General features: G+C 35.3%; 2 protein-coding genes, 1 long non-coding RNA gene and 1 pseudogene across 3 annotated transcripts; 2 read left to right on the forward strand and 2 right to left on the reverse strand.

The window, feature by feature from the left end:
- Positions 1 to 1,125: 1,125 nt before the first annotated feature.
- Positions 1,126 to 4,269, forward strand: LOC115959583 (receptor-like protein EIX2). The gene has a single exon (XM_031078023.1). The coding sequence runs from the start codon at positions 1,141 to 1,143 to the stop codon at positions 4,147 to 4,149; it is 3,009 nt and encodes a 1,002-aa protein (XP_030933883.1). The 5' UTR covers positions 1,126 to 1,140; the 3' UTR covers positions 4,150 to 4,269.
- A 5,368-nt stretch (positions 4,270 to 9,637) lies between these two features.
- Positions 9,638 to 11,518, forward strand: LOC115959591. Its single transcript, XR_004084932.1, has 3 exons — positions 9,638 to 9,708; positions 9,782 to 10,530; positions 10,900 to 11,518. It is a non-coding gene; the product is annotated as an uncharacterized LOC115959591 (long non-coding RNA).
- A 612-nt stretch (positions 11,519 to 12,130) lies between these two features.
- Positions 12,131 to 12,613, reverse strand: LOC115961990 (shikimate O-hydroxycinnamoyltransferase-like). The gene has a single exon (XM_031080868.1). It carries the CDS (start codon positions 12,611 to 12,613, stop codon positions 12,131 to 12,133), a length of 483 nt encoding a protein of 160 aa, XP_030936728.1.
- Positions 12,614 to 14,693: 2,080 nt separating this feature from the next.
- On the reverse strand, positions 14,694 to 27,367 carry LOC115959589 (annotated as a pseudogene).
- Positions 27,368 to 27,598: the final 231 nt, after the last annotated feature.

Raw genomic sequence — 27,598 nt, forward strand, 5'->3', positions numbered from 1 at the left:
ATATGGAAATTGTATTAAACTCAGATAATATTACAATGAGTGTTATTCCTATTTTATAGTCTAAATAGGAACTAACAAACTCTACCTGAAATGCCACCGATCTTTAAGCATAACAAACTCTCTAAACTACCAATAGACTTTAAGCCTCAATTTTTATTTTTTATTTCTTGGTTGTGCAAATTTAAAGAACCCTTCAATTAAAATTTATGAGTACAAACAAACATCAATTAGAAGATATCTAAGACAATCCATAAGTAAGATGTTTTTTTTCTTACATGGAAAACTCATTAATGAGAAGACAAAGGCTACATAACCTTTTAATAAAAAACTTCTAGTATAATATAATGAGCTTATAATTATTTTTTGTAATGGAAGGAAAGCTTTGGTTGACTATTTAATGTGTTTTGGTTTAAGGGCAGGAAAAAGGAGAGATTCAAAGTTCAAACTAATGACTTTGGTTTTATGAAGCATTCTCCCTAATCACTTGTGTTACTCAAAAAGAATAGAATTAAAATAAGTCTAGATCCACAGGGAAAAAAAAAAAATATTGCCACCACCGGGGAATAAATTGTTATTAATAACTCGATATATAAAAATGTAATATTAGTGGTGCGTGAGATCAAATAAAAATCAATAAAAAACTTAGCGATTTAAATATTGTGTGATAGATTGGATAAACTTGTCTTATTCTTGTTGGATATTAGGTTGCTAAACACGATTTCATCATAATGTATACTTTATTTATATTTAGAATTCCCCAATTCATTTAAATAAAAATAATATTGTCCTCCTTCAAAAAAAAAAAAAAAAAAAATTGTCAATCTATTAAATAAAGTCTATGGTCCTGGTCTTGAATAAGAAAGTTTTTTTTTCTGGGAAAGACTACGAAGGACATTGTCTAATAAATATTGTCTAAAATTCGTTGCACATTTGACAGGCAGCCAAAAAAAAAAAAAAGTGCCCAGGTCAAGATAGAGGCCCCACAAAATGGAGGGAGGGTCCCACTTGCAACTTGCAAGACTTCAGTCAATGCCTGAAGTGTAAATCAAACAAAATCAAACGGAGAAGTGCTCCTATAAATTACCATCCAATTAGAATCCTTTTTCACAATTAACCCTTACTTCTCAAAATAATCTGATAATGGAGGGTTCCTTAGGATTCCTTTTCCTTACTTTTCTAATTATTCCTCTTCCTCATTTCTTCATTTTCTGCAATGGACACTCTCACTCTCACCCTCAGCCTCGTTGCATCGATACTGAGCAACGCGCCCTTCTCACCTTCAAGCAAGACCTTATTGATCCTTCAAACCGGCTCTCCTCCTGGACTGTTGATGGGGATTGCTGTCACTGGGTTGGTGTTGTCTGTCATAACCTCACTGCTCACGTCCATCAACTCCATCTTTCAAGCTATTATGAGCGGTCAAAGTTTGGTGGTAAGCTAAATCCTTCTCTGCTTGATTTGAAGCATTTGAATTACTTTGATCTCAGCTTCAATAATTTCTCTGCTTCTCCTATTCTCGAATTTCTCGGTTCAATGAAGAGTTTAACATCTCTTAATCTCTCAAATGCGGGATTTGTGGGACTCATACCTCATCAACTTGGAAATCTCTCCAATTTGCTCTATCTCAATCTCGAAGACTATGATTCTTATGATTTATATGTGAATAACCTTCAATGGCTTTCTGGTCTTCCTTTGCTGCAATATCTCGATATGAGCCGTGTAAATCTTAGTAAAGCCTCTGATTGGGTACGAGTCACAAACACACTCCCTTCCTTGTTTGGCTTGCGCTTGTCATCTTCCCAACTTCCTTTCATTCCACTGACACCCACTGTTAACTTTTCATCTCTCCTCACCCTCGATCTTTCATGGAACTATTTTGAAAATAGTTTGATCCCATCATGGATCTTTGGTCTTCATAATCTTGTTTCTCTTGATCTATCTTACAATGACTTTCAAGGTCCAATCCCTGTTGATCTCCAAAACATGACTTCTCTTAGTCACCTCGATCTATCTGATAACAATTTCAACTCTTCAATTCCTAATTGGTTGTATAGTTTTAGTTGTCTTGAGTTTCTCCACCTTCCCTACAATAATTTGCAGGGTACAATCTCCAGTGCCATTGGAAACCTAACATCTGCCATTAGTATTGACTTGACACATAATGAACTTGGAGGAAAGTTGCCAAGATCGTTGGGTAATCTCTGTAACTTAAGGGAAATCAAATTGTCATCCAACAAATGGAGTCAAGAGATATCTGAAATCTTAGAAAGTTTATCAGTGTGTCTTTCAGATAGACTAGAGATCTTAGACTTAAGTCATTCTCAACTTCATGGTCATTTGACGGATGAACTTGGTCTATTCAAAAATCTAGCTAATCTTCTTCTTAGGAAGAATTCAATCTCAGGTCGACTTCCGGTGTCTTTAGGAAATCTTTCATCTCTGACATACCTGAATCTTGGGATTAATCAATTGGAAGGAACCCTCCCTCAAAATTTTGGACAGCTTTCCAAACTTGAGACTTTATCTATTGAGTCTAATATGTTGAAAGGTGTCTTGTCTGAAGTTCATTTTTCCAATCTAACCAGTTTGAGGAATTTTTATGCATCTGGAAACCAACTGACTTTAAAAGCAAGTCAAAATTGGATTCCTCCTTTTCAGCTTGAGACTTTATACTTGCGATCATGGAATTTAGGGCCAAAATTTCCCACATGGCTTTGTTCACAAAGGCATCTGCAGTCGTTAGACATTTCTGATACAAGGATTTCAGATGTGGTTCCTCCTTCATTTTGGAACTTGTCTTCTCAGTTCCAAATTTTAAATCTCTCCCACAATCTAATTCATGGAGAAATTCCAAATAGTCCCATGATTTTGCCCGCTGCAGTTATTGATTTAAGTTCAAACCATTTCAAAGGTCCTTTACCTTGTATATCCTCTAATGTGCTTGTGCTAGATCTTTCTAAAAATTCATTCTCTAGATCCATTTCCCACTTTTTGTGTTTTGGAATGAATGAGCAAAAACAAGTAGGATATCTCAATCTTGAAAAAAATCTTTTATCAAGAATAATACCTGATTGTTTGATGAAATGGAACAACTTGGAGGTCTTGAATTTGGGGAACAACAATTTGAGTGGCAGTATTCCATCATCCATGGGATCTTTGACTTATCTTAGTTCTTTGCATTTATACAACAACAAATTCTCTGGAACATTACCATCATCTTTGAAAAATTGTAAAGAGTTGGTAATTATTGATGTTGCTGAAAATAGGTTTGCTGGAAACATACCTTCTTGGATTGGGCATAGATGTACAAGCTTGATGATTCTTAACCTTCGCTCAAACTATTTCCATGGTCACATACCAGAAGAACTTTGTGCTCTAGCTTCACTCCAAATATTGGACCTTTCACAAAATAAGCTATCTGGAAGCATACCTAGATGTGTTAAAAATTTTAGCGCCATGGCCACAAATAATATTTCAAATGACCACTTAAATTCTTATCGTTCTTCTAATCATTATGGTTATGATGAAACTGTCCCACTTGAAAGTGCATTGCTTGTGATGAAGGGAAACATTTTTGAGTATAACACCATTCTCCCATTGGTAAAAAGTATAGACTTTTCCAAGAATAGTTTATCAGGAGAGATTCCCGAAGAAGTGACCAATCTTCGAGAATTACAATCATTGAATCTGTCATATAATCTCTTAATTGGAAGTATTCCTGTGAATATAGGTACTATGGGTACATTGGAATGTATTGATTTCTCTATGAACCAACTTTCAGGTCAAATTCCCTCAAGCATGTCTAGTTTGACATTATTAAATCATTTGAACTTGTCAAACAACAATTTGATTGGGAAAATCCCTTTAAGCACCCAGCTACAAAGTTTTGAGGCATCTAGTTTCATTGGAAACAAACTTTGTGGACCACCACTTACTGATAATTGTACTACAAATGGTGTAAAACCCAACATAAGAAGTAAAGATACTAGTGGACTTGAAGTGGATTGGTTCTATGTGAGCATGTCACTCGGCTTGGTGGTTGGGTTTTGGGGTGTATGTGGTCCTTTACTATACAATAAGCAATGGAGAATGATGTACTTTCAATTCCTAGATCACATAGGGTACAAGCTTAAGAGTGTTGTCTTGTAAGATTTTTAATACTTTGTGCAAATGTTAAATATTTTGATCATGTTAAATGTTGTAAGTAAATGCTGTCTTGATCATGTTAATATTTTGATGATTTCCAAATAATCTTTTTGCTGATTAATACTTATACTATTACTTAATTCACTCCATTAGCATATCTGAATATGTTGTTTCTTCCTATGAACATCAATGGCAATCCAATTTGTAGTGTCATGTAATCCCTGAAGATTAATATTGTAAAATCAAATTTTAGTTCATAAAAGTAACTGATTTGTTAAAAGTAGTAATGTAGTATACTATACATTGTAATGATGCCCTATTACTGTTTTTGTTACTCTAAACAGAAAAGTTGATATATTCATCCGGCTGTCCTAGCAGATCTCTTTAGAATCTCCTAGCGATCACTTTCTAATGTCTAAAGTCTCAACATGATTGTGTATAACTTGACAAACTAAACATTTAGTTTATAACAAATTCCAAGGCTATCATTTGGATACGTCCCAACCAGTTTCTAAGAAGGAAGCCCAGTTTACAAAATTGTGGCTCTCAAAAGTCTACTTCTCCTCCCCTGCCAAACAGGAGAAAATTTCTCTACAATTTTAAAGAAATAAATAAAAACTACCTTGGATCTTGATTTTAAGGTTTTTCTGATTTTTATTTTTTTTATAAATTTTTATTAAATGTATACAATATTGTGATACAGTAGTAAGTCTAGTACTATGCTTCTGTTTACCCAGGTTTGCCAAATGATAGTTAATTTACCATACCTTTTACCTAAATAACGTATCTCAGCATTCCTTGAGTTTTAGGATATTTAAAACTGAATGGTTCATGTTTTTTAGAGTTCTGGTCATGCTTGTAGAGGACCAATAGTGAAAGGTATTGTAAGGGGATTTTCAAACTTAGTTCAGAACAATTTTACACGTTTTTGGTTTGCTATATAGGTAGACAATTTCTCAAACATATTGTAGATGAACATGGAACTTGCAACTTGCAATTTAAGCTAAATGGTATGCTGTGAAATACTTTCTCCCACTTGCAAGAAAGTTTATAGTATACATGAAGGTCCTATTTACAAGTCTTTAGAGAAGCATGACCCTAGCGTACGCGGAAAAACGAAAAAAGAAAAAGAAAAAAAAAAGCATATAAAAAATTCTCATGTGTTGAGAAAATCAAATCATAAACAGTAGTCCTCTTCTTTCTAAGGTGATATTTAAATGATCTTCTTGGTTAATTGCTGGAGAAAATGAACAAGACAAAAACATTATTTATGAGATAAGTATGGATGTTTGGTTTTGGCTAAAAACATATTTAACCATCAGCTTGTGTTGTTTCCTGCTATGAACATGCTTCTCTTGCTGTAGTCTGTAATACCCTACAATTCCAGCTTATGCAAAGAAGTTCCAATGTAAATTGCAATGAGGAAGAAAAACAAGCCCTTCCAAGTTTCAAAGCTCTTACAAATCCTTCAAATGGGCTTGTTTTTGACTTTTTGTCTATTCAAGAAGATTGCTATAGATGGATTGGAGTCTGATGTGACATCGTAAGTAGAAAGTTGGGTCAAGCTCCAACTAGGAATTTCACATTCTGCTGAGGATGTAGATTAATGTTGGGTGGCAAGATTCATCCTTTTTAACTGGAGCTAGAACTACTAAATTAATTGAATTAATAATTCTACTGATATGGGCATTCCAAGCTACTTTGATTACTTATAGAGACTTAGACATCTTGACCTCTTGATGCGTGTCAGGAATTGGCACCCAACAATCTGGAAAACTCTATTATTAGCACAATTCTTGAATCAGTGAGCAGGCTTCCTCACCTTTTTGTCCAAGTTGAACCAACGTTGGTCCCTATAATGCCTAGAATGTTAACAAGTGATGGCCAAGGTATGTATTCTAATACCTCAATTTGGCTTATTTTTGACATTGTTTCTATTCTTTTCTGAGTGTTTTTATTTCCTGATAAAGTTTTGCTGCCAAAAAGGATTGGTGGGCCTTGTATTTGTTGTTATCAATAACTCTCAAGGGTATTTAATTTGATTGTGTATTATGTTTTCTGTATATATTGGATTCTTTATCTTCTTGAGTGTTTGCGGTTGATAGTTGTTTAAAGGATTCGTATTTTTGCTATTTCGTATGGGTACGTAAAGGGTTTTAGTATCCTGTCCTTGTGCCATCACATGTAAATAATATACACGAGCACTTCTGCGTAAAGGGTAATTCCACTTTGTTACTACTGTTCATTTTTCTGTTGAATTTTCTTGTGGCTTGCCAAGTAAAAAATTTAATTTTTTTCTTATGCCCCTGGTCATTGAGTTTTGATAATACTTGGCAAATAACCTATCTCAAATCTGCAAAGACGGCTGGTAAACAGTTACTTCTTTTTACAAATGAAGATGATCCTTTTGGGAATATCAAGAGAGCGACAAAAATAGATATGAAATGAGCCTCATTGCATAGAGCTAAAGTACTTATTTGCACTTGCTTCAACGGTTTTCTTAAAGGGATTTTAATCTTTTGAAAGTGACTGATACTTTCTTCTTCCCTCTCCCCACAGGATGCCCAAGATCTAGGCATCTCAATTGAACTTCTTCCCTTGAGTCAGTCTGATGAGGAGTTCAATGTTTCACTTTTCTTTGCTGTATGGACATAGCTCATTTTGATTTATTGAGTGAATTTCTTGTCTGATTAGATTAGTTACATTGCTTACTACTTCAAACCTTATTTGTTACAGGATTTGATTGGATTGGAAGGGGATGACCTCGCTCAATTTTTACCTTCAGTGGGAGAGAATTATGCCTTCCTCTAGTTTTTTTTTTTTATGGTATTACTTATGTGCTAATCATTGTTGCATACGGCTAGTTACACACTAACGAACAAACAGCTTCTGAAATCATGTTTTGAAATCACGATTGTGAAAACACAATTTCACAATTTTAACCGAAATTGTATTTTCAAAACACGAATTCATATGTGTGTCCCTTACATAGTGTGTAATTATCACCACTCTTCTTTATGTGCAATTTTCAGGATTACCACATATTATATTAGAAGTGGGGGAACTGATTGTTGCATTATGCATCTGAAATTGCTTAAATATCTTAAAAGTCTTGATTTTTGAAGTCTGTCTTGGCTTTTTGAAATTTGAAAAGAGTCATTGTTGTGGGAAGTTGATGAGATTTCAAGAGCTGTAGGAACCTCAAGGTTTTAAGTAGAAAATGGTTTGACTCAAAGAAAGCAATAGACAAGTTTAGATCACACTTAAGGCTTTCTACGAACAATAAATATTTAGATAATATTAAAAGCTTGGATGAAAATTGAGCGTCTATGTTGATAAAAAAAAATAATAATGAACATCAATTTTTTTGACAATGGTGCAACATACTTTGAATGCAAAAGAGCATAGGAAGGTCAAATAAAGTCATTGGTATTAAAGTTGCGATCAGTCTTTTAGTAATCCACTCCATAGTACAAGATCATTATAAAATTGCATGATACCTTAGTCCTTTCGCACCACTTTGCAACATAATTTCAGTGTAAAAGATTAAAAAATAATCAAAAGTATGCCTGAAACATATCAATGCTTCTACTGTTTTCTGTACCTTGTGATGCAGTTTAATCATCAAATTTTGATAAGTATTAATTGTGGTTGATATTTGAACAGTAATAGAAACATGATTTTTTGTCATTCGAATTTATTCCTTCACATGAAATTTTCACAGCATGCTACAATGATATAATCTCCAGGTCAGGTTTTATTATTTTGTGTTGAAGATTTTAGTGTTCAATATTGATGCTGGAATTTATATTGTCAAGTTCCTTTTCCTAGTCTCAAGTAGCTCAGTGGCCTAACCTGCTCTCCTTTATTAGGAGAACCAGGATTCTGATCCCCCCTCCCCCATTATTGTAACTATTGAAAAAAAGTATTTTCCCTCAAAACATCCATATTCCAATTTCAGATTGGAAGATATGAAGGATCAGCTGAGAAAGCGTATGTTCACAAAGTGCATAGTTAAAATCTAAAAATTGCATTTTCAATTGCTAATGGGTTATACAATTTGTCACTCACCACTGTTGGGGAGGCCACCTCAGTTTGTCGCAGCCGCTTGGGTCATATAGTTGCTTAGTTGTCTAGAAATTCTCACTCATAGCAATCGGGTCTGAGTGGTCCTTGACGACATCATTTAAGATTGTCAAATGTCTTGTACTTGCAGTTAGGTCGTGAGCCTATACCAAGAATAGATTTAAAATTAAAAACAAGAGATATTTCTTTGTTGAGCACGTGGATTTGGCCACCAATCAAACTTATTACTAGCTTGTTAGAGCCAGGCCATGCAGCTCAGCAACTCAGGCCATGATCTTGTAGCTCAATTTAAAAAAATTAGCACATATATCATATTTCTATGCCAGTGCTGATTAATAAAATTTATGGTGGGAGGCTGCCTCACCCGTCACCTCCAACAGACGGTTAGACAGTCTTGATTAATAAAATTTCCACAGAAACTTTCTCAATGGTCGGGTGTTAATTCCAGCCAACACTAGGTTTCTTATTCCTAGGTTTTGCTTTCTTGCTTGGTGCCTGTTTTAAGTAAGCCTAGGTGCTGATTCCTACGTTAGTTTTATTTTTCGGTTCTTCAATTTTGTTGTTGTATCTATTTTGGATTTTTCCTGCATCAAAGGTCCTTAGAGAGATCACTAGTTCATTTGTTAGAAGGCTATACGGAAAGAAAAGGTACCAATAAAGTTAACCTTCTTTGTGTGGATTGTGTCTTTGGGAAAATTCTCACGATGGATAATCTAATTAAGCATGGAATGGTTATTGTAGATCAGTATTGTATGAGTAATTAAAGCAGTGATAATATGGATATTTTGCTATTTCATTGTCGAATTTCCTTGGAGTTTAGGTTTCATCTTTGTGCTATTTGATGTTGGATGGATGATGCCTAAATCAGTGCACAGGTCACTTCAATATTGGAGAAAGAGACCAAGTTCTTTCAGATATAAGATTTTGGAATTCAGTACAGTCATGTCTCATGCGGACCTTTTGAGGGTCAGGAGTTATCGGTTGTGAGATTTTTATTCCACTGAATCAGTTGTTAAGAGATGAGTTATACCATCTAATATTGTAGAGTTTTTGGATTCTTTGTATGTTTGAGATGTTTTATGGGGGATAGTTGATTATAGAGCCAGCAAACTATATCTTGATTTGTACCCTTTGTAAATAATCAATACAATTATTCATTGCTTATCTGAAAAAAAAAATAAGGGTTTGCTTTTCGTACTGTAGGAAACCAGTTTCTGGTTCTTATTCATCTTTTTTCTCTAGTACTAGTTCAAATTACAAAATAAAGTGAGTTGATTTCAAATTCAAGTGGATTCTAATTGAATTTTGTTTATTGTTTTAAATTTGAAATTGTGTTAGTGCTACATTTTGGTTAGCCTTACCAATTTCCTGGAAAATTCTCAGAAAGAGATCATCAGCCATGGTGGTCAGATTGAGCTGCCAGGAATGCACATGATATATCTTCCCCACGCTGAAGACATCAGACATGTTAAAGAGGTAAGAGAAATAATTGAGTTGGTTAATTGACTTTTAGTAACATACTAGTAAAAAATAGGGTGACATCTTGCAGCTTTATTCAGATTCTAATGGTGCTGCACCAAAAGCAATTGATGATCAAATTGAGAAGGCTACTGCTTTAATGGAACGTATCAATTTGAAAGATTTTTCAGTATGCCAATGTTGCATAATTGCATTGCACTTCTGTAACTTTAAAAAAGAGAATAATACTCAAGGTTTAGTATTTTATTTCCTAACAGCTGGTTGTCATGTATACCTTTCAGGTCTTGATTTATATTGAATATCACTTTAAAGGAAATTCTCGTTGTTCTAATAACTGTGTTAGACCTGCCGGTCTTATCAGTTCAAATATGAACAAGGATCCATACTAGTCCACACCACAAACGGAATTTCTTATTGAAATTTGTGAAAATCAAAGGACTAGAGGTTCAACCGCCAAAACTAGTTTTGATCCCGAGCTTAGGAAACCATGGGAATGGTGGAAGGTCAAGAAATGGACGATTCACATTTTATGTAGGCTGTACACTTGGTAAGTTCCTATATTTGAAACATATTAAAATAAGTATGAGGCTTGCAGCAGGAGGCATTTTGACTTTTCATTGCCATTTAAAGTCTTATTTTACTCATGTTTGTAGATTTGAACCATCAAAACCCAGAAAACAAAGCTTTTGCTCAAATGTTTCATTAGAAATATGTTGGAAAGATCTTGGAGTGTCACATAAATTTGCTTACTGTGATTCGTGTTGGTGGCTATTTACCCGATAGAGTTATCAACCTTATTCTTCAGTACATAAGCAACAGGTGATTTTACTTTTTCTTTTTTTTTTTCAAGATAAAATTGTCATAGCTCGTCAGGGGATACCTGGCAGCTGGAGTTAGTTGCCCATAGGTTTTACTAACTTGAGGCAAGTTGAAAGGGCTCTTCTTTAGAAAGGGTTCCCTCCGTTATTCAAAAAAATAAGATAAAATTGTCATAGATCTAACTCCCCCCCCCCCACCACCTCTACTTATCTATAAAAAAAAAGGGTCAAACTCCGTTTTATCCTTTTATTTTGTGTTTTGTGGTTCAATCAATCTACTCATCAGTAGCATCAGCTGTTTAGTTGTGCTTATTAGAACTTGCGAATATCAATTAGTGTTTTCTGATTTTTTTTTTTTTTTTTTTTTAAGAATGATACGATCATAGCTTTGTAAGGCTCATAGAGGACCAGTTCATCTTACACCACACTTCCAAGCTAAGAGCATTGTTACACTTATGCATTTAGCTACAGTGCCAATCTTGAACTCAATGGAGCTCTTTCCCAAAAGTTCTCAAAAGCAATTGGCAAAAATGAGGATGACTCTGAAAACCCCTGGTATGAATAGATATGAGAGTTGGATATTCTGATGGTTCTTGGGGAATCTGCGGAGTTCTCTTCTTCAAAAGGACTTCAAGGCATGATGATTTCAGGTTTATCGATGACATAAAAGATCAGTGTGACTAACATGTTAAAATTGAACTGGTTACTTCAAATTATGAAAGACAACATCTTTGTTCTTTTTCACGTTGGTATGTAAGTAAAAGGCATCATTTTCTATGAGATATGCTGCAAATATTATGTCCTTAACAATTGTTTGGTCTTGTTAATGTTTTAGGCACTGCACTGTAAATGTGATTTAATTCATATCTAACCTTCTACCCAGCGGGATTTTATTTCAGAAATATGCTGATACTAAAATGGAGCCAACATTTTCAATTTTTAGTCTAGTTTTGTTGATTGTTTCCATATAAAATATGTTTTGTTTTCAGATGCAGATTTAATTTAAAATGATTTGATAACACAATGCTCTAGAAGGAAACAGAGTTAGCACTAAAACAAGTTATTTCTCACACATTTGTTCAATTTTATACTATGATGCACATGTAACACTCTAAAAGCTTACCCTATGGCAATACTATGGATGATTGCAGGTCCTTGTTGTGCATGCTTCAGAAGGTAGCTCTGGTTCATGCTTTTCAAGAGGCTACAAAGATTAGTTTGGAATTGTAGTAGGTCTCATTAGCCCCTGAACTTGTTATAAACTGTACATAAATAATTTTCTAAGGATTATGATTTCTGCCTTATGATCTATACAAACCATTTATATTTACACACACATATGGTAGAATAACAATTGATTACTAAATTCACATGTAATGAGAGGTACGTACCAATTTTGTAACGGGTTATCAAAAGAACTTTTTTAAAATACAGCTTTTTATAAACTTCATTTTTTTTTTTTTTAAGATACATCTTTCTCAATCTCTATAACTTCATTTAAAAAAATCTAATTTTCTGATTCATATGAAAAATAAGTTATACAAAATCCGTATTATAGTCTTTTAACCTGATTTATCTTATAGTCCTAAAAAATTTACTTACTAAATTAACTGTATGGTACCAAATACTAATAACCAAAGGGAAAATAACCTGTATAGACAAAAGGGGATTGCCTTCAAGTCCCTTTCTTCATCACCCTCTTCATCCAACAATGCAACCAACTGCCTTAACTCCAGCTTGGGAGACGAGAGGTCACCTAATTCACTCAACATCGTGTCGGTTCTCGCTGCAACAACCACAACACCAGCACCATTACAATCAATTTCAAAGCGATTATCTTCTTCCGAACATGGCACTAGCCTACCAGCTAAAAAATCATATGGGACTAGCATTTTGGAAAGGGCACTGCATAAGCTATGATAAGCTTCAAAGAATGTCATTTCATTTGTTGGAGGGTCAAAAAAGGACACAGATTCTTGGTACACAACAAGGGAAAAGTCTATGTTAGATAAGAAAATTTGTCTACGTTCTGTAGGTTTTTCGGGTGCGATTACAACTTTCTCAAGTAACTTCATATTCTCCATTCTATTAGAGCCACCCCTGCGGGTGCTTCTTTTGGCTCTGGTGCACAACACAATGGAACTGCGGTCAATATAAAAGAATTGTATAAGATGTGGGAAGAAAAAATTACATCGGAAATGTCTTGAACAAAACTAGAATGGCTATTTATAGGAGCTAGAGTTTGCATGAGACATCTCTTAAATGAGTAAGCGTCAAGGCGATTACTAAATTATACTAATTCAAGACCATTGTGCTTTTTTGACTACTATTGAAAGTGGTTGCTGTTTTTCAAAACTAATTAATGTTCAATAGAAGATTAAAATTTAAGAATATAAATAAGGCAAAAATACCATTCTGGTCCTTACATTTTGGGATCATAATCAATTTGGTTCCTATATTTTGGTAGCAATTAATTTGGTCTCTGTTATTTTCAATTTGTAGTCAATTTAGTCCTTACCGTTAACTCACTAAAGAAAAATGCTAACATGGCTAAGTGATTGCACAATTGGCATACTTGAAACTTACATGGCTGACACGATGATATTTAAGAAGCCACCTCAGCATTTTAATAAATAAAAAAGCCAAGTCAGAAAAAAAAAGCACAAAAAACTCAAAAATCTTGTTGAAAAAATAAAATAAACAAAAAGGAAAAACTCAAAATTTCCTATCATTTTCTTGCTATCCAAACGCACACAAACAAAGAGAAATAGGCTTGCCAAGATCGCATTAAAAATGAAATGAATTAAAATCTCAACAATACTTCAATACATGCAATACCCACACAATCCAGCACTAAAATGAAATGAATTAAAAAAAAAAAATCTTATTTTCTTTTGAATTGAAGATCTGTGGAAGACTCAGTGAGATTCCAGCAGTTCTGCAGCAAGCAGATCCTCGTCGCCGTCGGCGATGATAACGCCCACGTCAGACAGCAAGGTAGTCGTCATCGCCATACATGGGGCAAGATCTTATTTTATAGAAATTTTTTATTTGTATTTTCGGTGATGGGTTTTGTGTTTTGTTTTGTTTTCGGTAATGGGTTTAGTCATTTTTGTTTTGTTCAGTCTTCTGTGATTTCGGTGATAAAGGAAGGGGTTCCAAATATGAGATTCTACCATTCTGGGTTGAGTTTGGTTTCTAGTAACAGGGAAATGATTTTTTATTTATTTATTTATTTTATTTTTTCCGGTTAGAAAATCATCAATTTGATACTTGTTTGTTTGTTTGTTTGTTTTTTTTTTTTTTTTAATTTATTTTTTTTTATGTGGCTTTTTTTATTTGTTAAAATGCTGAGTAGCTTTTTCAAATACGAATTATTTTATAAGCCATGTAAGGTTTAATTATGCCAACTGTGCAATTTGTTAGCCACATAAATATTTTTGTTAGTGAGTTAACAGTAAAGATCAATTTAACTGCAATTTGAAAATAATAAGAACTAAATTGACTGTTACCAAAATGTAAGGACTAAATTAATCATAACTCCAAAATGTAAAGACCAAAATGGTGTTTCTGCCTATAAATAAATTATATTAAACTAGCCTCATCACATGCTTTGCATAGAGTCATAGACCCTTATTTTTCTTTTTTAAATTTTGGATAAATTTGTTTTGAAGATATGGATTAGTAGGAGAATGACCTATTTTGTAGGCATTTTACGTGGAGTTTGAGATATAGTTTTATCAAGTTCCTCAAGTTTTATTCCTATTAAATGTAAGGTCTAGGGGGTACTTTTGAATCACATAAAAATTCAATAAAGATGAGAATTCTCTTATATATAATATAGATTAAGAATTAAGTTAATTGTTGATTAATTTAAAACTATGATAATTTTAGTTCTAAATTACAATTTTATATGGGCTTAGTGCAGCTTTCTTTAGTAGGGGAGGGGTGGGGCAGCTCAATGTATTTGGCGATCTAAGGGTACAATTTTAAGTGCAACATTTTTATATATTAAAATTTTAATTAAATAATATTCATTGAGCTTTTGATATCATGTTTTAAATTTAAAATGTACTTTTTCAAAATTTTTGAGATTCAATATTAGTAATTAAGAGAGATCTTGGTATGAAAATTGTTGATACTCATTTTCGCGACACATTTCTTTTGTATGCACTACAATTTTCTTAAGCCCATGGCCATGGTGAGGAACCAAATACTAGACATATACACGGCATTCCAATTGGGTAATTTTTTACTATTCTCTTCGTGGCCAAGTTTTAGACCCAAGTCATTTGACCTAAAATCACAATACAATCCTCTCTTACACGCTTAGAAGTCCAAAGAAGGGGTTGGTCATTGCAGACTTCAATTCAGACCCAACTGTGTTTAGAAGTTCCATGTCACCTTATCATCAGGAAGATACAAGAACTCGTCTCCTTCTGTTCTCTCAAACCCACAGAGCTCAAGAAATTCCATACCTCCTCTCAAGTTCCCAACTCTATCCTATTAAGTGTTAAATAGCTAAAGAACTATATAAATTGTAAGGTTGAATTTATTCAACCATCTAATTGGCTTTATTCCGTGCCAAATTTGCTTGTAATTCAGCATTTAGTAACCCTGTATTTAGGTGGGTTTGATGTAAGGGTAGTGAGTGAGATAGAGTGAAGTTTGCTCAAGAGTGTGCAAGAAAACAGAGACTCGCGGCTGGGACTCGCGGGTGACTCGCGGCTTCAAGCCGCCAGAAGCTACACACGTGCCAAGCATGCTGGAAGATGAACAGTCTGCTAGCTGGAGCACTACAGGACAAAACAGGACAACTGGCCATACGGTTATCTCGCGACTGGATCTCGCGACTCAGTCAAGCCGCGAGGTCAAGCCGCGAGTCACCCCTGTTTTGTAAAAACCTGACGTTTCACATTCCTCTCCACTCCAGTATAAATACCCCTATTACCCACGATTGAAAGAGAGCTTCCAGAGAGAATTTTGAGAGAGAAACCCTAAAGAAAAACCAGATTGTTTCACCCACAATCTCTACCTTAGAATCTCTTCAAATTCCTCAACTCTCTTCCTCTCCATTGTCAAAACCTTGAGAGGCATTATACCAAACCAGATTCTCACCATCATCATCATTGTGAGACTGCTGTTTGGATTTCTGGGAAGCAGTTAGGAAGGAGCCAATCTTCATTGGTTGATGCTACGGTGTAGTAGCGGAATCCGGGAAGCTAGAAAAGAAAAAGGTTCGGCGCAACCTCGTTGGAGCAAGAAGCTTGGAGGGCTTAGGTGCACTGGGTAGATTAGGCTTGGAGGGTCTATTGCTGTCCTTGTATCCCAACTATATTTTCTAGTGGATTGATTACCGCTTGGAGGGCGGCGAAGAGGTTTTACGCCGAAGGCTTCGGTTTCCTCTTCGATAACACATCGCGTGTTGTCTTTGTGTTTGCATCTTCCTTCCTCTCTATCTTTGCCTTTTATTTATCTGCTGTGGATTTTAATCTGTTATGGCTTAGATAGTATTTAATCAATTTCGTATGATAGCATATGTTAAGTTTCCGCACACTAGTTGTTTGACATATTGCTTGAATTGATTAAGTTATAATTTGGGGGTCTAAATGTTCAAAGGTGTTTTTGTACACGTTTTTGAACTTTCAATTTGTATCAGAGCGGGTACACTGATATTGGTTTCATTACCATTGTGTGATCCTTGACTCTCTTTTGAGATGGATAGGTCTCAATCCCTAAATGCACCTCCATATTTTGATGGTAGTAATTATGCTTTTTGGAAGGTTCGAATGAGAGCTTTTCTGTGTTCTATTGATGAATCCGTTTGGGATGCTGTTGAGATTGGTTGGACCAAACCAGAGGCAGCAAAATCCACATGGGATAAGGCAGCACTTGCTGCATCTAATGCTAACAGTAAAGCACTCAATGCTATTTTCTGTGGTGTCTCTCCAGATGAATTTCACAGGATTTCTCATATTACCGTGGCCAAAGAAGCATGGGAGATTTTGGAAACTACCTATGAAGGCACGAAGAAAGTGAAAGACACCAAGTTACAAATGCTGACCACTCGGTTTGAGGAGCTCAAAATGAGTGAGGATGAGTCTTTTGACTCTTTCTATGGGAAGTTAAATGAAGTGGTTGTCAGCAAGTTCAACTTGGGGGAGAAAACGGAGGACTCGAAGATTGTAAGGAAGATCCTTCGATCATTGCCGGAAAGTTTTCGAGCTAAAGTGACAGCAATTGAAGAGAGCAAGGACCTCGATGACATCAAAGTGCAAGAGCTGGTTGGTTCTCTGCAGACTTATGAGATGTCGCTGCCCAATCAACGGAAGAGTAAATCTCTTGCTCTAAAGACCATTAATGAGAAGGTGGAAGATCAAGACTCATCGGGAGAAGATGTGATTGACAAAGATGTTGCATACCTTGTCAAAAATTTCAAAAAGTTTTTGAAATTCAAAAATAATGGCAAATTTGATGATAAAAGAAAATTCCAAAGTTCTGGAAGGGAGAAAAGGGAATTCAAAAGGAAAGATGGAAAAGAATCCCAACCTACACAAGGTGTCACTTGTTTCGAATGTAACGGGCATGGACACTTCAAGAAGGAATGTCCGAATTATTTGAAATCGAAAGGTAAAGTGTATGCCACGACCTTGAGTGACTCGGATTCGTCTGACTCAGAGTCTGAAGAGAGCTGTGATGGAGAGGGGAACTATTCGGCTTTTATGACTATAGCTCATGTTGAGTCTTCAGATGAGCTGAACCTGCTTGTGCGAGACCTTGGAGAACATAGTGATGATGAATCACTAGGACTTATTGAAGAATCGGATGCTGAAGAAGATGGAAGCACAGCGAATCTTCAGGAGAAGTATAACTCACTCTTGGAGAAGTCCGGGGAATACACAAGGGTGGCCAAGGCTGCTGTGAGAAAAATGAAGAAGGCTGAGGAGGACTACAAAAGTCTCCTAATTCGATATAAGGAGGCCAAATGTGAGATAGAAACTCTGAATGGAGAGTTGTCCGAAGCCTACACAAAAGTAAGATTTCTTGAGAGTGAGGTTGTGCAAGCAAATGCTAGAGTAGAGAGGGTCACCACCAAGAAGCTAGATGATGTAATCTCATCTCAAAAGAGCTTTTCAGACAAATCCGGATTAGGATATACCGGAGGAGGTAGTTCGTCTGGAAAAGTCAATAAAGAAGTGAAGTTTGTAAAGGCTGAAGCTCCAGTTGCAGCTAATCTTACTTGTGAGAAGCTCGAGGTGGAGGAGAAGAAGAATTTGGTGAACCAACGGATGTTAAATCCTCGCAATCAGTTTGCAGGCAGATCTGAATCTCGTGCCAAGTCACGTCCTCGACCACAAAGAGGTCCGAGAGGAACTTATGTGTGCCACTATTGCGGACTTCAAGGGCATACTCGACCAAATTGCCAAAAGCTAAGAGCAAAGAATAGTGCAACTCCTCAAAGGTCTGGAGGACCTAGAAATGACAGAAGAATTTGGGCTGGAGATCAACCTAGAGATCAGAATGGTGATCCCGGAATGATGAACGTGATGAAGATGATTGGTGCATTCACCAACTGCTTGGAAAGCTTCTCACGAAGACTGGTCATGTCACCATTTAAGAAAGCTGCTGTAAAAGGAGGTAGTTCCAAAGGGAAGGAACCAGTAATTGATGTTGATGATTTTCCATCTCAACCAATAGGGACTCGCTCTTCATCAAAGAGATTCGATCCCGACAAGTTCAGATCATATGCAGCCTATCAGTCTTATGAGAATTTCTTTCTTCATGCCAAACCATTACTAGAGAGAGCTTTGGATCAGCCCTCACTTCATGACACTGACATTCCAAAATGGTTTGCTCACAAGGATTGGAATTACCTTCTCTCTGATCCGGGTGACGCGTATGAAGAGATGGTAAAAGAATTTTATGCTAACGCAATTGTGGAAGGAGATGAACTTAAGTGCTGGGTTCGTAAAAAGAGCTTTTCTGTCTCTCCTGCATATCTGGCTGAAATTCTTCACATCAACAGACCCATTTTCCGACATTCACCAGTTTACGATGATCTCTGTCCTGATGAGGAGCTTCTCAAGGAAAGTCTTGGTCAAGACTTGGAGTTCTCGCCAAATGGCAAATCTATCAGTGTTTCTTCTCTTTCTCCAAAACTGAGAGTGCTTACAATTGTAATGTTTCACAATTTGTACCCTTTATCCAGCACTGGGTATATGAACCTCGGACGGGCTTTGTTTCTTCATGATCTAATCTCTGATGTGGAAATCGACATCTGTGCTCATATCTTTCATGTACTGCGCAAAACGGTTCTTCGAACTGAGTCTCGGATATGCGTTCCTTTCTGCAGTCTCATTTCACGGATCTTGAAACTCAAGGGAATTTATCCAATGGCTGATGAATCTCCTATGTCCAAACCAAGTCCAATCAACATGCGTACATTCAATGCAAGCATTGGACATAGTCGGAAGAGAGCCAAACCAGAAACTTCTGCATCTCACAGTGACTCTCAGTTTAGCTCTCTCTCCCTGGATGGGAAACTTGAACGTATTGTATCCTCTGTCCACGAGTTGAATACAAAGATGTCTGGGCTCACAGCTTCTCTACACCATCAAAGCACTCGATGGGATATGAAGTTTACTTCTCTTCAGACTCAATTGGATCAAATTCAGAGAAAGCTGGAAGAGGATGACTAGCCTATTCCATGACAAAAAGGGGGAGAGATAGGCATGATCAGAGGGGGAGTCTTTACCTAAGGGGGAGTGTCTTTACATTCTTCAGCTTAAGTTTTCACTTTACGTTGTTTTGTAAACTGTTATTCAGGATGTTTGTGTTTGTACCCATGTGCTTTTGTAAGCTTTTAGGGTTTATGTTTTTTGCATAGTTTGTAGGCTTTATGGTATGTACCTTGCCTAGTGCAGCCTTTATGCTATGTTGAAATCAGTACTTTAATCTAAATGTTCTGCATTTTGGTTTATGTACTGTCACTCTTGTGCCCTTGTAGGATTGTTCCTAGATGCATATGCCTTGTGTGATATGCATTGGTTGAGTGTTGAACATACAAGTGTCTTGCCTTGTGCTTGTTAACTTGTATGTCCTTGTGTTCATTCCAAGTGTGAATGAGCACTGTGATCACTACCTTGTGGTGTTCACTTGGTTGATCAAGCCATGGTTTGTTTCATAACTCCATCTTTGCTTGATCACTTATTGCCTGTTTCATATGCATTTTATAATTTTCTGCTTACAATGATCATGGTGTATTGTTGTGTTTCAGGAGTATTATGTTCATATGATTCAAGTGCGTCACAGCTTCTAGAGTTAGGTGTGAGTGAGTTTTGTTCAACTGTTCCCAACTCACATGTTAAGTCTAGAGTCTGTTTTAGGGTTTTGTCACGGAATAGCCAAAGGGGGAGATTGTAAGGTTGAATTTATTCAACCATCTAATTGGCTTTATTCCGTGCCAAATTTGCTTGTAATTCAGCATTTAGTAACCCTGTATTTAGGTGGGTTTGATGTAAGGGTAGTGAGTGAGATAGAGTGAAGTTTGCTCAAGAGTGTGCAAGAAAACAGAGACTCGCGGCTGGGACTCGCGGGTGACTCGCGCTTCAAGCCGCCAGAAGCTACACACGTGCCAAGCATGCTGGAAGATGAACAGTCTGCTAGCTGGAGCACTACAGGACAAAACAGGACAACTGGCCATACGGTTATCTCGCGACTGGATCTCGCGACTCAGTCAACCGCGAGGTCAAGCCGCGAGTCACCCCCTGTTTTGTAAAAACCTGACGTTTCACATTCCTCTCCACTCGAGTATAAATACCCCTATTACCCACGATTGAAAGAGAGCTTCCAGAGAGAATTTTGAGAGAGAAACCCTAAAGAAAAACCAGATTGTTTCACCCACAATCTCTACCTTAGAATCTCTTCAAATTCCTCAACTCTCTTCCTCTCCATTGTCAAATCCTTGAGAGGCATTATACCAAACCAGATTCTCACCATCATCATCATTGTGAGACTGCTGTTTGGATTTCTGGGAAGCAGTTAGGAAGGAGCCAATCTTCATTGGTTGATGCTACGGTGTAGTAGCGGAATCCGGGAAGTTAGAAAAGAAAAAGGTTCGGCGCAACCTCGTTGGAGCAAGAAGCTTGGAGGGCTTAGGTGCACTGGGTAGATTAGGCTTGGAGGGTCTATTGCTGTCCTTGTATCCCAACTATATTTTCTAGTGGATTGATTACCGCTTGGAGGGCGGCGGAGAGGTTTTTCGCCGAGGGCTTCGGTTTCCTCTTCGATAACACATCGCGTGTTGTCTTTGTGTTTGCATCTTCCTTCCTCTCTATCTTTGCCTTTTATTTATCTGCTGTGGATTTTAATTTGTTATGGCTTAGATAGTATTTAATCAATTTCATGTTATAGCATATGTTAAGTTTCCGCACACTAGTTGTTTGACTTATTGCTTGAATTGATTAAGTTATAATTTGGGGGTCTAAACGTTCAAAGGTGTCTTTGTACACGTTTTTGAACTTTCATAAATAAATAGAGTAGAAATCTTACAATACAAAGTACACCTGAACCAAGAAAAACATAAAAAAATATTATATGCCAGATTTTAGCCATGTTTATGAAACCCTTCTCTTTTTTCTTTGGGTATATCGTGTTTATACAGAGGAACATCCTGGTCTACAAGTGTAGCAAGAAATAGTGACAGATCATAAAAGCAGTAGATATTAAGACCGTTCAATGTAAGGCTACAAAGAGGATAACACTCGCCATATTTATGCATTACTTGACAGTAGTGATCAAAAGAAAAACTAAATATGGTGATCCAACGTTCAGGATGGAGAGCTCTTGGCTCTCATCATGAGACTAATGAGGCTACATTTTTCACACAAATGAACCTAGCGAATTAATGTATTATTTTTTATTAGTTAAAAATCGTGAAAGTGAACCCAATAATAATCCAAAACCAAACCAAAAGTAACCTAATTTCCATGGAAAATAACTTGGCATTACCAATGTCTTGTGGCAATAACCCATCCCAAAAGTTTCCATCAAAAGGACAATCTGGACTTTGGTGGAGATAACAAATGGTCGCTACTTGATTCAATCAGCTCAAATTACTTGTATAGTTGGTATGGAGGGTTAAACAACATGATCCAACCTCAGCAACAACACCGCCCCCAACCACCCCCCCACAAAACAACCACATCAATCAAATAAATTGTTTACCTGGAATAATGGGTTAGAAAGTCGAATCTTCCTAAATTTTTCCTCATCAGGATTTTTTGCGATATTTCCAACATAGATCAAAAGAGTTTCGAAGGCCCTCCTTACTCTGGCACCATCATTCTAGATGAATAAATAAAAAAAGGCAGGGGGAATCAGGCTGCTGATAGAGTAACATGTAAAATATAGAAGTTAATGAAATAGAATGTGACAATCTTAGCTAACAAAAATGGACTACATTTGGGACTGGTGAAACCTAAAGTTCACAAGTCAAAGAAATACAAAAAATATCTATGGTGGGCACCCTAAAAATATCCTATGCGTATTATTTATGCTATAACAGGTGCATGCACCTTCACCTTAGTTTAATTATAAGGCTTTTAAGCATGCGCTTTCTTTCTTTAAGTATTTGACTGTAAAGCAACGAGCTTTTTAGTACAAGGTCTTGGAGAGCTATCTATCTTGTAAATAATAAGATATAATACCTCCCATTTATCTGAAAACTCAGATGCAAAGGAAATTCATTGTTGTGACAATTTATCTGTGGAGATCTTTAACCAATGGATTTCCAAAAAAAAAAAAAAAACCCACCCTCTGATTAAATGTTTCACATATAAGAAGTCCACAATACCAGAATTTTTATTCGGGAAAACTTCAACATTATGCTTTGCTTTTGAAACATATAACGAGGAAATTGAAGCACACTCTAACCTCAGAATGAAGTTGCTAAAAATAGTTTAGGAAACCACTTATAATGTGATGGTTCTACAATAACGTCATAAAACACATAAACCAATCTATTTTTGAAATGTCTCCGAACTCTTGTGCTTGTTACACTATGAGCAATTTACCTGGTGATTGCGCTTAAGAGACCTTAAACATTGTCTCATCTGCTCTACATTTGTTACAAACTTCACAGGCAATGATGTCTGCAACTAATAATAAAAAGAACAACATCAAAATAACTCTGCCCTGTAGTTCAAGTAAAGAAATTTATATTATGCAATGGCACAGTAGAGTGCTAAGTTCTATAAACATCACTTTCAAAATAACCATACCGTTTTTTCCTGCAACAAATGAGAGGAAGGTTTTACAGGTAGACTTTCTGGTGGCAATCCAAGTTTTGACCTCCTTTCTACCCATGAAGACATGCATAGTTTTTTGAGTCATGGAAAATTCTTGAGAAAGGTATTAAACCTCAAATCAGGAATAATGAACTAAAAATTATTAAATTATCACTTGATAAAATTTAAAATAAAATAAAAACCCATTAGTCTCTCTTCTATTCTTGGTTGCTGCTTACTTCAAGTTCTTTGAGAATATTTTTTGAAAACTTTTTTCCTGTATTAGCACAACTTCCACAAAATACATATTTATCTCTAGTTTTATTGACCATAAAATACTATAAAGAAAAAAAATTCTCCTTCCATAGAAATGGGTAGGCCCTAGGGAAAAGGTGTATTAAGAACAACGATAGCGAAATCTATAATATATAGTTTTTGTTTGGGAATTGTGGGTTTTCGGTAACTTATTTGCATAGTGTTTATCAAAAGATATAGGTTTTGATAACATTTACGTTATTTATTTATTTTTATTTTTTATGTTAAATGCATTACAAAGAGCTAAAAGCTAGATTTTTTGCAAACAAAAAAAAAAGGACAAAAAGCTAAAAGCTAAAATGTTTTCAATGATTCCCAAACGCAAACATAATCTACTAGAAAAAAATTATAATCTATGAACAATTGTTCTAAGCACAATGAAATGTGGAAAAAATTTTCAAGCACCTTATCATGTTCTAGTTTCTTAAGTATTTTCTCCCTTGCTCTTTTTTCTTCCTCCTTTTCTTTTCTTTTTCAAGGCTAAATAACTGAAAAAAAAAATGAATATATTAATATTTAAGTTAGAAGGAAATACAATCTAATGTATTTAAAGACAAAAAGAGATAAATAGACATAAAATTTCCAAATAGAAAAAGCAATTACTAAATTAAGACAGACCGTTGTCTTTCATTGCTTTCTAGAATTCGCTTTGCCTCAATGAGGTCCTTACTAGCTCGAATCCTCACCTGGAACAATAGCACAACCAAGGTCTTTATAAATAAATGCCAAGTACATGAAATGAGCACTTAACAAAATCCCAAAGTACAAACAGAAGAGTTTGATTTGACAAAAACCAACCAATGAAGCAGCAATAATATGTTCTAAAATATAAAAGAGCTATGGCAAGTTCACCGTTGAATAATGTCTTTCAGGGGTAAAAAGAACATAGGAATCATGATATAGGATCTTTAAGAAATTCAACTATATTAGGCTTCTTGATATGTTCTCGAAATATTCTTGAATGGGTTTGGATATTTAAGAACTTAAGGTTAGATAATTAAAAAGGATTGAATCTTGATGAATCCTAAAAAGAATTTGATGTTTGATTGATAGTAAAACGATGAATTGAATGATAAACCTAGGCAAGGTTTTAAGAAACCTACTATAATTATTTTCCCAAAAAAATGTTACTATAATTTTATTAAAACTCACATCTCTCAATGAATTTATAGTATAAAGGCCTATAAATACTAAGTTTTTGTAAATAAAAAGAAAAAGAATACTAAACCAAGTTCATATATGAACCATAATCATATCTCCTTCATTGAATTCGGAAAATAATCTTCTAATATTAGTTTGAGCCTTGTATTTCTCATTCCTAAGGGCAACAATTCTTCGTAAGTTATCATGAATTTCCTCTATGTGACTAGCAAATGTTTCAAGTTCAACACTTAATCTTGTAGTTGGAATAGTTGCTAGTTCAACACTTAATCTTGTAGTTGGAATAAAAAGAAAGGGAGTTCAAAACATAAAATACGATTCATGGGCCTTTGGTACAGCCAAATCCCAAGAATCTAGAAATTATCAAATTACCCCGACTTTAGTAAAGATTAATTAAAACTATACAAGAAACAACATTACTTAGATAAACAATAAAATAAGACTCTTCAATTTAGGCTAGCTAAGCAAGATCCCAAGAGTCCAAAACGCTCCAAATTTTATGGCTAGAACATTAGAACCAGCTTTTTGCCTCTTACAATTCTTCAAAAGGAGCTGCCATTCACGTTCCACTGATATTGAATTTATCATTATAATCATGGTAATTTTCTTGTCTAGAAGAGTCTACTTAGGAGAAAATTGCAAGGATATATGTAGAAAAACTTGCATTAATCATTATTTGTACAATAGAAAGTTGCATATTATTCCTAATGTCATATTTTATGAACCAATAGGCAATATATGCAAGCTTTTAAAAAAGGAAAAGGTCATACTCAGTGCACAAAGCTCCCACTATTGTGAGATCTAGGAGAGGTGATTGATTGGCAGCCTTACCCCCATTTTTTCGGAGAGGCTGATTTTTAGACTCAAACCTGCAACCTACTTTTGGTGGAAGGCACTTGCCATCACACCAAGGCAAGCTTTAAAGAGATTAATTATTTATCAATTGATACTAATAAATTGCCAACTTCACTTTAAAATTTCTCATACTATACACATTTTGTACTTGTGTTTTAAAGCACAATTTAAACTATCTAGTATCTACCCCCACCCCTCCCCAAATTTCTCTTGTCTTCCATTAGAGAAAAAGCAGTAAAAAAGTTAAAAGAGTAATCAAAATTCTTAACAAGATTTAGAAAAGGCAAGGTAAAGCCATAAAGAAGCTATCAAATAAGGAAAGAGAAAACCATAGAAATAACTGCATAATACCTTCTCCCTTTGCCTTTTCAGTTTCTTTTCTTCTACTTCTTTCTTCTTATGTTCTTTATTCCTGAAACTCAACAACATAAGTAGTCATGGAAAGGAAACAGTTAGCCATAAATAGTAAGATCAATCTGAATTTTTTTTCAAATATTCAACCAGATTAAAGAAATATATATAAAAGGTCAAAAGAGGAGAAAGAATCTGAGGGGGAGTTCTAGAAAAACAGAAAAGGAAACCTTAGTTCCTGTGCCTTTATTTTCATTTGTTCTGTGATATCGAAAGGTTGAGGTGAGTCAAGATCAATATCCACTGCTACCTGGGAGAAGTTAAACAGTCAAGCAAACTAATCTAGTGGCAGTATGTGCAACACCAAAGATTTTATAAGTTCATGTAAAAAATGTATCAACATATTCACCAAAGACAATTTTTTTCTCTCCACCTCCTTTCAATGAAACGGAGTTTACAAGAAGCAAAGATAAAGTCAAATTCCAAATCTCAAAAGCTACCCACAAAAACAAACTGATAAAAACAAGATCATATTAGAAAAGATACTTAGCTAAACAACAATTGACTGTTCCGTATAAACTTCAGCTCTTACTACCCAATCAAAACCGTCCGCTAAACAAGCATGTATATGAGAAAGAATTTCAATTGTATGAACACCCTCTATCTTATAATAAGCAGACACCTGGTAGATATACCCAAAATAAAAAAGCTGAAGATTACTGGCCAATATATGTTCTATTTAAAATGTTTCTCTTTATTTCAATATCAAACCAAGAGTATTACAGTTTTGAGTCCCCAAGCAATCTTTTAAAATTGACGGATAAGATCAAAATTAGCAATTGGGATCAGGATTTTTTTTTTTTAACAATTATTTGTGAGTTCTATTCAAAATGAAATAGCCGACTATGCCATACAATAACCTTATCTCTATTTTTCTCACTTCTTTTCTTTTATTTTAAAGGAATTCTTCTTTTTGTTGGGCATCTTGCCCCTTTGAATATTAGACTTATTAACCCAGGAAGGAAAAAAAAAAAAGGTATACAAGAAGATACAATGTGAATATCAAATATTTTGGTTTTGTGAAACACAAACCCACTTCAAACTATAGTTTTAGTGTTATTTCTCAGCATGACTGAGGATATGGTACTATACTAGAGACTTCATTATTTGATAAAGATTGAAGTTTAAAAATAAGGATATCATTGAATAAGAATACCAAAAATAAGTAAATAAAAATCCATGTGCAATGTAAGCAAAGAAGAGAACGAAGATGAGAAATCATATTCATACCAAGGGCATCTGATCAATGTCTGAGTCATTCTCATGATCAATCACCCATTCTATAGCTGCCTCTAAGCTAGAATTACCTGATTATTAACACAAACATTTATTCATGTTCATTCACAATTAGGAAAACAAAAATAGACAGACCAGAAAAATGAAGAGCTCGTGTTGCTCTTGGCCTTGGAAATCCCATGGCTTCAAGTTCATCAAGCAGTTTCTTGTTGACTTGTGGAACAGCCATTTCTACAAAAGCTGTTGGATGCATTGAATAACTTTTCACAGTCAATTCAACAAACAGATAGCAATCAATCAAAATTGCTTGAGGATGAAACAGAAAGACAATACCTTGTTGGAGCTGGACTGGGTTTGATTGAATTTGGTGAAAACCCAGGTCAGGGTAAGGTATAAATTGTGGTTGGAAGTAGTTCTAGGGGGTTCAAAGAAGCCCTACAATCAAAGCAATAGAGAAAATAGAGCGTCATTGAAGAGGAAGATGATTCTTTACTGTTCGTGGAACGAAGCAATTTCCTCAACCTTTTTCTGATTCTTTATACAATAATAGAGGGTTTCTTTCCAATAGTAGTATTTATACCTTTCGTTTGCCTTCAAAGCAAAACCTTTTTTTTTTTTTTTTTGATAACAAAGTTCAAAGCAAAACTGGGTTATCGGTTAAAACACCAAATCAATTGGGCCAACGTGACAGACCAATTTTCACCCCAATTTAAAGCTAACCATTTTTTTTTTTTTTTTTTTAGAGTTTCAATTTATGTTTTTGCTCTTTATCATCATCAGGTTAAGACATCAATTAATTTTTGA

The sequence above is a fragment of the Quercus lobata genome, chromosome 9, assembly GCF_001633185.2.
Source record: "Quercus lobata isolate SW786 chromosome 9, ValleyOak3.0 Primary Assembly, whole genome shotgun sequence".
In the NCBI taxonomy this organism is placed as follows: Eukaryota; Viridiplantae; Streptophyta; class Magnoliopsida; order Fagales; family Fagaceae; genus Quercus; species Quercus lobata.

Coding starts and splice junctions, on each gene's coding strand:
- LOC115959583 (XM_031078023.1), top strand. CDS start 1,141: ATGGAGGGTTCCTTAGGATTCCTTTTCCTTACTTTTCTAATTATTCCT.
- LOC115961990 (XM_031080868.1), bottom strand. CDS start 12,613: ATGGAGAATATGAAGTTACTTGAGAAAGTTGTAATCGCACCCGAAAAA.